The sequence below is a fragment of the Toxotes jaculatrix genome, chromosome 14, assembly GCF_017976425.1.
Source record: "Toxotes jaculatrix isolate fToxJac2 chromosome 14, fToxJac2.pri, whole genome shotgun sequence".
In the NCBI taxonomy this organism is placed as follows: Eukaryota; Metazoa; Chordata; class Actinopteri; family Toxotidae; genus Toxotes; species Toxotes jaculatrix.
Genome location: NC_054407.1, coordinates 1331094 through 1342498, shown reverse-complemented (window position 1 = coordinate 1342498; position 11405 = coordinate 1331094). Strand labels below are relative to the sequence as shown.

Below are 11405 nucleotides of genomic sequence, written 5' to 3'. Positions count from 1 at the left end.
TAGTGTACTACAGTGCTGTTTAGTGTACTGTAGTGATTTGTATGTCTGTGCAAGTTCTCACTTATCCTTCTCGTAGTTATCCTATGGGTTGATTTGAAGGCAACCTTGACTTCCTTTTTGAAGCTTGAAGACATTTTGCCGCTTACTGGCAGTGCTGTTTTTGGTTGTGAGGACTTCCATTCTCCTTCCCACAACAAGAAGGTAAACTACAAGTAGTTGACAGTGGGGGCCAAAAGACATGTATCAGTAGTGACTGAGGACACTGTTGTGCATGCTTTTGTAGACACTGGAGCTGCTATATCAGTCATTAGTGAAGATTTCAGGATGTCACATTATCACACTACACAAATAAGTCAACATATGTACAGTTAACGAGCACAGATTAACTTTAAATAAGAAATTAGAATAAAAATAAGAATAGAATTCATGCCTTTGATGTGTCTACATTCTAGAATGTGATGTCACAGGCTGCGACGGTTGGTGAAAGCAAAGCCACAGAAAACTCCACAGGCAAAATGATCAGAGAAACAGTTGGACTGGACAGAGCAATGAGTCAGACATTTCTTCAGGATTATTGCTGAGTCAGAGAGGGACATCTGCTCTACAGGTACAGTACTTAAGGCAAAGTGTTGAAGTGCATGTTTAGTATTTTCTATATCATCATGTTTATTTATGCTGATGATGTTTGTGGTATATTCTAACGGTTGCTCAACTTAGGTCTCCTCTGTTGGACATGACACATGACAGTTTGTCTTGAAGGATCAGTTCAAATTTTCTCTAGTGTATCCTAAAACAATAATCACGTGATTTTATTTATGTTGAAAGTGTTTTAAGTTGATGTAAAAGAACCTACTGTTTATACTGGACACAAAGATAATCTACATGATTGGGGACAAAATCCACACACCGTACATTTTTACAGTGTAAAATTGACTTTGAACATTCAGCAGAAGCTACTGTGAGGCTTCAGCAATCTGAGTTAGTAAGAACAAGCAGGTTCCTTCGAAGTTTTCTTACTATAAAATTTCTTTAGATGGAATATAAAGATATTAATATTTTCTGCATTTGAGTTTGCTGTTTAATATGCAGGTTTCTCTGTGATCCCATGCTGTTGTTAAAAGATGTTTTAGGTTTTAGATAGCAGATGATAGTAGATTTCAGTTAATGTGCGTATTGTGATTTTCAGTCTGGATCTAGAGTACATCACAGCACAGAGACAGCAGCGGTGAAAGTTACAAATGACCTGCTAATTGCATCGGACAAAGGAGCTGTCTCTGTACTTGTATTGTTAAATCTCTGAAACATATCAGATAATCATATAGTTACTTTAGATGGCACCAAACAAAAAAAATAAAGGACTGCCTTTTTTCACCTATGTAACATTGCAAAAATCAAGCACATAGAAAAAACAGTAAACATTTGTCCACGATTTTGTTATTTCTAGCTTGGGTTATTCGAATTTCCTTATGATCAGACTGCCCCAACAAGTCTGTGCACTTGAAAATGCTGCAGCGCCAGTACAGGAACTAGGGAAGGAGGTAATGTTGTCAAGTTGTCAATAAAGTTCATTCCTCGTGTCTCACAGGCTTTGGCCAGCCATGTATTCAGTGCAAGCAGGCGACTGAATTTATTTATCCTTCTGTCAATGTTTGGGAGCGGACCGCTGATGAAAAATTGTACATCTGATTTATTGACCATCTCTAAGAGCGTAGAGAAGTCTTTTTTTAGAACTTCTGATTCGCCCCTCTCTGTATCAACTGCACCCACATGCAGAATGATATGTTTGACTCCTGGATGGTTCGATATGACCTGGGGGAGAAGTCCAGCGATATCAGTGACCATGGCACTGGGATAACTGCATGTGTGGATTCTTTCATTCCTTACGTCACTGATAGCGCTGTCTCCAAGCAGCAAGATATCTCTGTCCTTCACTTTTGGCATAGATACATTGTCTCCGTATGCCCCTTCATCCCTTCATGTATATCTCTCTCTGGAGATTTTTTATTCTTTATTTCACATTTCTTAATTACAGCAGTGTTTAGTGGTTCATTTCCATTCAGCTCAGACAGTGGTTGATATTTGTTTCTGAGCTGTATGTCCGGTGATGCAGCATATACTCCTGTGTGATCAGCATTTACTTTTCTCTTTCTGTGTTGTTTTGGCTTGGCACCGAGTGTATGCCAGACGGCATCAGTCTGTTCAGGTCCTGCTTTCACAAGTTTTGGAAAGGACACAGTGTCGTCCAAGTTTAGCCTATCAGAGGCAGAAGTATCACAATTAACACTGCTTTTAGTGGACAAAGATTTAGCCTTCTTACCACCAGGTGTGATCGAGAGAGTCTCATTAAGTCCCTTTTCAGCTCCCAGAGCAAAAATCTTTGCCTGGAGCTCAGTGATTTCCTTAAGATATTTCCAGCAGTTTCGGCAAAGTGAGTTTGTTGTGTTGTGTACGCCAGACATTTCTCAACCCGGCTGAGGAACAGACAAAACTTAGCTGGAGCTGGTCCGTTGGGTTGTTGAGAAGTTAAAATCCAAGTATCCAGTAGTTAAAATCAAGTATCCAGAAGTTAAAATTTTGAGTGCAGTTAAAAGAATGTCAAAAAAATTGAAATGTGAAAAAAAAGAAGTAAAAGAAGTAAGAAAAGCTGGCAGGAGCAGGAACAAGCAGAAAAGTGTCTGCACTCTTCACAAGCAAGATCACAACATCAGGTTCATAACTACCAACATTTTAACATTTTAAGCTTTGTTGATAATGTTTACAGGGTAAACAGTAAAGGTGATCTCAGGTTTGACACACAGACCATGTGGCTTCCTGTAAATGTAGAGGGGAGGAGCAGGTAAAACTGAAAGTGTTCAGTCAGTTCAGACACCATTCTAACTAAACAGAGCGGGAGGAGGAAAACTGAAGGCTGAGGCAGGGTGAGTGTTAATACAACATTATTATTATTTTACTGTCAAAGTCTCTGAGTCAGTTTTCTCCCTGTGGACTGTAGAGGAAAGAAGAGTCAGGATAAACTTCTGTCCACACAAAGAGACAGAAATGGAAGAAAGAATACTGAGTGTGGTTCTTGTCCTGTTCTCTCAGTCTTGCATGTGTCTCTTGATCAGACTTGTTTGTCCTGATTCTTTGTGTCTGAGCTCACAGTCTGTTTTATTGGTTTCCTTCTCAGACTGACTGAAGTCCAGAAGATGAGTGTTTGTGTGGAGGAAGAAGAGGACAGAGCAGAGTGTCCAGGATCCAGCCGTCTGTCTATGAAGAGTGACTGGTCCAAAGAGTTAAATCTTCCAAAGTTCAGTAATGAACCTGGACCCTCAGACACAAAGTAAGAGAACTGCTACAAACCTGTGAATATCCAAACTTTGGGTGTCCAACATTATACATAATATTCAACATGTTGTAGCATGAAAGAGAAAAGCTTATATAAGATATTTCCCCATAGTTATGTCACCAATATCAATATGTGCTATTTGGGATATTATACATAAAATATTTGATGAGTTAAATATGGATTCAGTTTCCATTTGACCAAAAAAACGAGAACTTTCAACATTTAGGATCATTTGAATTTGTCATTTCTGTGTTTTATGACTCTTTGTCTTTCAAACTCAGCAGATGTTTTGTATTTCACAGTTCAGTTAACACAACAGTTATTACACTTTTTGATTTGATCTGACAAAAACATCTGATTGTTTTCATGCTGCATCCACCAAGTCCTGAACTTTTTAATGTTGAATACAACAGGTCAGTCAATGGATCAGTCAGACTTTATTTGTGTAGCACTTCTCATACAAACACCTTGTAACACAAAGTGATTTACACAAATTCTTCAACCCCCATTGTCCCGCCCACGAAAAAAGAAACAATAAGAGACTAATAGCAAAGTCAGAACAGAATTTTTTTATATATGTAAAATAAAAAATAAATCTAAGTGTGGAAACGCTAAGAAAATGCTAAAAGAGAGAAAAAGAGCTGAAGTGAGTAAAACCAGAAATCCCCAAAATCATGACCTGTACCAGAGGAAGGTTTGTGCAATGAAACACAGTGAACAGAAAATATACATTTTAACTAGGCTTTGTTGGTAATGTTTACAGGGTTAACAGTAATCGTGATCTCAGGTTTCTCCCTCTCTCTCTCTCTCTCGCTCTCTCTCTCTCACACACACACACACACACACACACACACACACACACACACACACACACACACACACACACACACACACACACACACACACAGACTGTAGAGGAAAGAGTCAGGATGAACTTCTGTCCACTCAAAGAGACAGAAAAGGAAGAAAGAATATTGAGTGTGTTACTTCCTGTTCTCTCAGTCTTGCATGTGACTCTTGATCAGACTTGTTTGTCCTGATTCTTTATGTGTCTGAGCTCACAGTCTGTTTTACTGGTTTCCTTCTCAGACTGACTGAAGTCCAGAAGATGAGTGTTTGTGTGGAGGAAGAAGAGGACAGAGCAGAGTGTCCAGGATCCAGCTGTCTGTCTATGAAGAGTGATGAATCCAGAGAGTTAAATCCACCAGACTTCAGTAATGAACCTGGACCCTCAGACACAAAGTGAGAGAACTGCTACAAACCTGTGAACCTCCAAACTTTGGGCTATAACAGTGTTTAGTGTGTTGAGGTCCTGCAGTTGTCGTCACTGCCTGTAACTGTTGTGCGACGCTGCTGTGCAGCCAGGAACATGAGAAAGAGGACCCAAATGTAGAAACCCCAGGACGGACAGATGAGTGAATTAAAAGTCCTTTTATTTAACTCAAACACTCTGAAAAAAAGTCCAGGGGCAGGAAACAAAACTAAAAAACATCCAAAATGGACAAAAAACTTGCACTTGCACAGGCAGAGAAACAGATAACACAACTAAAAAAAGACTCCAAGACGCAAACAGAGACTCCAGAAGATGAACCACAGGTGCAAACATGAGCTGAGACACAGACTAACTGACAAAGGAACATGGGGGGCAGCAGGACTTAAATACACAGGAGGTCATTTACAACAGGTGACAAAAATCAGGGCGGGCAGCCAATCAACAACGGAGAGAAAGCAATGACAGGAAGTAATCAATGAACAAATACACAAGGACCAGGGTTTCAAAATAAAACAGGAAAAGTCAAAACCAAAACTCAAGAGACCAGAACCAAAGTGAAATGATTTCAAAAACAAAACAGGAAAGTTCTACCAACACCTAAGAAACTAAACAAAAGTCCTCAAGAGTCCAAGGGGCCAAAAAAAGAGTTTAAGCAAAAGTCCAAAAGTGTTCAAAAACATCTGTCAAAGTGTCAAAACCAGTCCCCTTAGGGGCTGATCGTCACAGTAACAGGTGCTGTAGAGTCGGCAGAAAGTCAGTTCTTCCTGGTTCTTTTTGCACATCATATATCACCAAATGTGGATCAATCCGCTGATCAAAATAGTCCCTAAGAAATGTGACATTTCCTCCTGTTTGTCTGATTAAAAACTACAGACAACAGGTGTCTTAGGAAAATACTGAAAAAAATATTCATCTTCAGTATGAACATTTTATGATTAACAGTGTTGTTTATGGATGCTGGTGTGTTGCCTCCATCCTTCAGTATAGTGTTCAGTGCTACATGGTGACGTTGCTGCAGGACGTCAGCTGAGAGTTCCCAGAATGACTTTGTCCTCAGACAATTTATCAGTGATTGATGTGATATGAATAAAATGTGTTTGTGTTTTCAGAGGTCAGGACCACAGACTGAGAGCAGAGTCTCCAGGATCCAGCTGTCTGTCTATGAAGAGTGATGAATCCAGAGAGTTAAATCCTCCAGACTTCAGTAATGAACCTGGACCCTCAGACACAAAGTAAGAGAACTGCTACAAACCTGTGAACCTCCAAACTTTGGGCTATAACAGTGTTTAGTGTGTTGAGGTCCTGCAGTTGTCGTCTCTGCCTGTAACAGCTGCTGTAGTGTCGAAAGAAAATCAGTTCTTCCTGGTTCTTCTGGCTCATCAGTGTATTAATACTGACTGCTGAGGCTGCTTGTCTCTTTTGAAATTATCTGACTAAAGAACATTTTTACTTTCACTGATTTTCCACATTTTACTTATTACCAATAAATCCCATGTGCAGAGTCAAACCCACACAGAATGTGTATCACAGCCTGATAGATCTGATTCCTCTGAGCCAGAAAATATTAAAACACATCAATGAATTTATTAGTGATTGATGTGATATGAATAAAAATGTGTTTGTGTTTTCAGAGGTCAGGACCACAGACTGAGAGCAGAGTCTCCAGGATCCAGCTGTCTGTCTGTGAAGAGTGACTGGTCCAAAGAGTTTAATCCTTCAGACTTCAGTCATGAACCTGGACCCTCAGACACAAAGTAAGAGACAGTTTCTAGTGTAAACTGACCTTGTAGGAAACAGGAAGACACCAGGGGCCAGATCCATAAAACTCTGTGTCCACACAAAGACAGAAATATGCACACACACTCTTTTCAGCAGATTTATAAAGCAGAGCTTTCTCATGTTACTGTTTTATCAGTCTCAGTCACTGTGAGAGTTGGTGTATGAACATGAGCCTGATTGCCACTTCCAGAGTCTGTAGACCTGTCAATGAAAAGAAAGACAAAGAAGAAACACAGTGTCTCCATGTTGGAGATTCCACAATGATTTACACATCTGAGCCTTTAACAGCTTCTAGACATTGTGAACCAAATCTGGATATTTGTTCACAACAATCAACAGAACATTTAGTCTCAGCACAGGTCGTGCTGCTAAAATCATTTGTTGTCAGGTTTCTGTAACTCCCAACAAAGTTTGATCAGACTGAAAAAGGAAACACTTTGACCCTACAGGGTCTTCATGAGTTAAATGGCCAACATGACAACGAGCTGATAGGACTCAATACATCATCAAGATAAAATACATTATCAGAGCCTGAAAGAATCCCAACAATCTCACAGTAATCCACCCAAAACATCCAAGAGTATCTCAGTAAGTTCAAATATTTGTTGGAAAATGTATAAGATATCAAATCTGAGAGAAAGATTCAGAACAAGAGCTGGACTGCAGACAGTCAGTCAGAGCAGCACTGTACAAAGTAAGACTGTACATCTGTCTGCTCATGTCATCATCTCTGAAAACAGGACCTGTGGTTTGATTGAGTCATTTGTTCTATCATACAGCTTTGGCATTTAAGATGATTAGAAATAGCACAAAATGAAAAAGCTTTTCTTTGCTTGTCTTTAGTTTTTATGCAGCTGATGAAAGAAATGAGCAGATTCTCAGATTCTCTTTCTTTAGTCTGACATTATTTCTTCTGTGTCAGCAGATTTTCAGCAGATAGTGGTCTGCAGGAGGTTTTAGATGAACATAAGATCAGTCTGAGGAGGAGATGTGGACGTGTGACTGAAGGAACTGATGGAACAGGAAGTGAAACCCTCCTCAACAGGATCTACACCCAGCTCTACATTACAGAGGGACAGAGTGAAGAGGTTAATACCCAACATGAGGTGAGGCAGCTGGAGAAAGCTTCCAAGATGGAAACCCTCCATGACACTCCAATCAAGTGCCACGACATCTTTAAAGCCTTACCTGAGCAACAAAGACGCATCAGAGTCGTTCTGACGAACGGCGTCGCTGGCGTTGGAAAAACCTTCTCAGTGCAGAAGTTCACTCTGGACTGGGCAGAGGGCTTTGAAAACCAAGACATCAGTCTGCTGGTTTTGCTTTCATTCAGGGAGCTGAACTTGATCAAAGAGAAGAAGTACAGTCTTCTCATGCTGCTCCACGTTTTCCATCCAAGATTAAAGAAGGTCACAGCAGAGAAGCTCGCTGTCTGTAAAGTGTTGTTCATCTTTGACGGCCTGGATGAAAGCAGACTTTCACTGGATTTCAGAAACAGGGAGGTCGTGTCTGATGTCTCACAGAAGTCATCTGTCAACGTGCTGCTGATAAACCTCATCCAGGGGAATCTGCTTCCCTCGGCTCTGGTCTGGATAACTTCCCGACCTGCGGCAGCCAATCAGATCCCTCCTGCATGTGTTGACAGGGTAACAGAAGTACGAGGCTTCACTGACGCCCAGAAGGAGGAGTACTTCAGGAGGAGATCCAGTGATGAAGAGCTATCCAGAAGAATCATCACCCACATCAAGACATCCAGGAGCCTCCACATCATGTGTCAGATCCCAGTCTTCTGCTGGATCTCTGCTACAGTTCTGGAGCACATGTTGACCACAGAGCAGAGAGGAGAGCTGCCCAAGACCCTGACTGACCTGTACTCACACTTCCTGCTGGTTCAGACAAAGAGGAAGAAGCACAAGTATAATGAGGGACATGAGACGAGTCCACAGGAGCTGACAAAGGCTGACAGGGAAGTTCTTCTGAAGCTGGGGAGGCTGGCGTTTGAACATCTGGAGAAAGGAAACATCATGTTCTACCAAGAAGACCTGGAGCAGTGTGGTCTTGATGTCACAGAGGCTTTGGTTTACTCAGGAGTTTGTACAGAGATCTTTAAACGAGAGAGTGTGATCTTCCAGAAAACAGTCTACTGCTTTGTTCATCTGAGCATTCAGGAGTTTCTGGCTGCAGTCTACATGCTCCACTGTTACACAGAGAGGAAGACAAGGGAGCTGAGGACTTTCCTGGGACAAGATGGCAAACACTGGGTCTCAAAATCTTTTATCAGGAAAACTTTAAAGCATTTTAGAAACAATCAAAGCAGCTACCCATCACTCGATGTCCTCCTGAGTGATGCCATGGAGAAATCCCTCCAAAGTAAAAATGGCCACCTGGACCTGTTTGTTCGCTTCCTTCATGGCCTGTCTCTGGAGTCCAACCAGAGACTCTTAGGAGGCCTTCTGGGTCAGACAGAGAACAGACCAGAAATCATCCAGAGAGCCATCAACAACCTGAAGGAGATGAACAGAGATGATATCTCTCCTGACAGAAGCATCAACATCTTCCACTGTCTGATGGAGATGAATGACCGCTCAGTACATCAGGAGATCCAAGAGTTCCTGAAGTCAGAGAACAGATCAGAGAAGAGACTCTCTGAGATCCACTGTTCAGCTCTGGCCTACGTTCTGCAGATGTCAGAGGAGGTTCTGGATGAGTTGGACCTGAAGAAGTACAACACATCAGAGGAGGGACGACGGAGACTGATCCCAGCTGTGGGGAACTGCAGAAAGGCTCTGTAAGTCCAGACATGATCTTTAACATTATCAGTTAGTGTAGATTAGTAGTTTAGTTTTTCAAATATACACAGTATGAAATTATTCACATTATTCTCGTAATAGTTTGATAATTTTTTATCAGCTGTGTTTTTCTGGAGATGATTAAATTTTGTATCAAACATAGATTTTTGAGTTAGTTGTGATTATTACTATCAAGTTTTTCTGTTTAATGATTATTATCTGTTAGATTCCACATTCATTTGTTAATCTATTCATGTTATTTTGAGTCTTTTTTATTGATGCAAACCTGATAAAACTAATTCAAGCAGGACGCCACTTATCTTAAGACTCATTGTGTCTCCAGGTGTTGTTGAGCATCACTGTGTGTGTGAGGAAACAGTAGTATAAAGGCTTTAGTGTCTCCAGAGGGAGCTGTGTGAGTCTGATAAATGTACTCAGGTGATGTCACCTGAGTCAGTGTGTGTTGGGTCTGAAGACTACACGTCTGAAAAATCCAAAACTCTGAGAGTGTGGAGTTAGAAAGAAGTAATCTTCCCAGACCTTGGTATGAAATGAAAGAAAAAAACATGCTGCTCAAATTAAAGGTGCTGCTTTACATTGTTGAATTCTTTACATTTAAGTGAGTTTGTAACTTTTGCTGAACAGCAGCCACTGTGGTAACTACAAACACTCGTGGATAAAAGTTAATGCTAAAACATAATGTAATAGTTCCACAAGTAGAGAAAAGTCATCACCTTTGTGAACTGACTCCATAATGTCAACATCACCTTTTAACAGTTTGCTAACATCAACATTAGCACCATAAACTACTGGTCATACAGACCAAGAGTTACTGCTGATGAATTAAACTTTTCATTTTGAAGAGTGAAATGATGTTACATCTTCATTTTAAGTGTATTGGTTTTTCTTTAAAGGAGCAGTGTGTAGGATTTAGTGACATCTAGTGGTGACATTGCAGACTGAAACTGTCTGAATACCCCTGGCCTCACTCCTCCCTTTTTAAGTGTGTAGGAGAACCTATGGTGACCATCAGGTAACATAAAATGCTCTCTCTACAGCTAATGTATGTTTTTGTCCGTTCTGGGCTACTGCAGAAACATGTAGGTGCAACATGGACTCACTCCCTGTGTAGACATGAAGGGCTCTTTCTGAACAAAGAAAAACACAATGATTCTTAGTTTCAGGTGATTAAACTCTGTTTGAATATAATTGTGAATATTATCTTCCATTTCTGCCAATAGATCCCCCTAAATCCTCCACACTGCTCCTTTAAAGTCTTTCCATATTTTGTGTTAAATAAGTCAGAAGCAGGTGTTTTCTCTCCTGGTGTAGAGGAGAGTAGAATCAGGAAACACACACCTTCAGCCAAGAACAGAGGTTTGAATATATCACAGCAGAATGGGAGAATTCAGTATTCTTCTACACATTTGTCTGAGTCAGACTGCTGAAGCTTCATTCAGCTACAGCTGAACTCATCAAGTCATTTCTTACAGTGTAGTTGTGTTAGGAGGAGACCACTTCACAGTCAGTGTGGACCAGAGGAAGGACGACTGCCACCAAAGACTCTTTAAATCAACGTGTGACATCTGACTGTTGGTTGAAGTCAAGAAATGTGAATTTGTCATTTAATGTTGTTTAATGACACAAAGTTCAGGAAGAAGAAGATCATGTAAAACCTTCAATGATGAAGAGGATTTGAGTCCAACATGTCTGATTGGATCTTTATCTTCTAATTCCAGACTTGACTGAGCTCAGCAGCATGTTATGAATCTGTGTTGACATGAATAGTTGTATGAATGTTGTGGTGACATTTGGATGATGTGTGTAGAAGGCTGACATTATGATGATCCACAATAAGAGAAGGACAAAGTCCCTCTACTCATGTTAGTGAAAGCTCATTGATTAGGACATATCTGATTGGATTAGAAATGATTTTTATCCACATGATTTATTCTTTATTCAGATTGAGTGACTGCAGTTTGTCAGAGATCAGCTGTGCTTCTCTGGCCTCAGCTCTGAAGTCCAACCCCTCCCATCTGAGACACCTGGACCTGAGCTACAACGAGCTGCAGGATTCAGGAGTGAAGCTGCTGTGTGGTTTTCTGGAGAGTCCACACTGTAGACTGGAGACTCTGAGGTCAGTTCACTGTCTGTTACTGTTGTAGATCTTAGATCTTTAATCCACAACTGAACCTGGTTTATCTTCATCCAGAACTTGAATCCATTCATCTTGAAT

General features: G+C 40.7%; 1 protein-coding gene across 1 annotated transcript; it reads left to right on the top strand.

Moving 5' to 3' along the window:
* The first annotated feature begins 2888 nt into the window (after positions 1 to 2888).
* LOC121193312 (NLR family CARD domain-containing protein 3-like) lies at positions 2889 to 9172 on the top strand. Its single transcript, XM_041055553.1, has 4 exons — positions 2889 to 2918; positions 4418 to 4570; positions 6233 to 6355; positions 7306 to 9172. The coding sequence occupies exons 2-4, from the start codon at positions 4437 to 4439 to the stop codon at positions 9170 to 9172; spliced, it is 2124 nt and encodes a 707-aa protein (XP_040911487.1). The 5' UTR covers positions 2889 to 2918; positions 4418 to 4436.
* The last annotated feature ends 2233 nt before the right edge of the window (positions 9173 to 11405 follow it).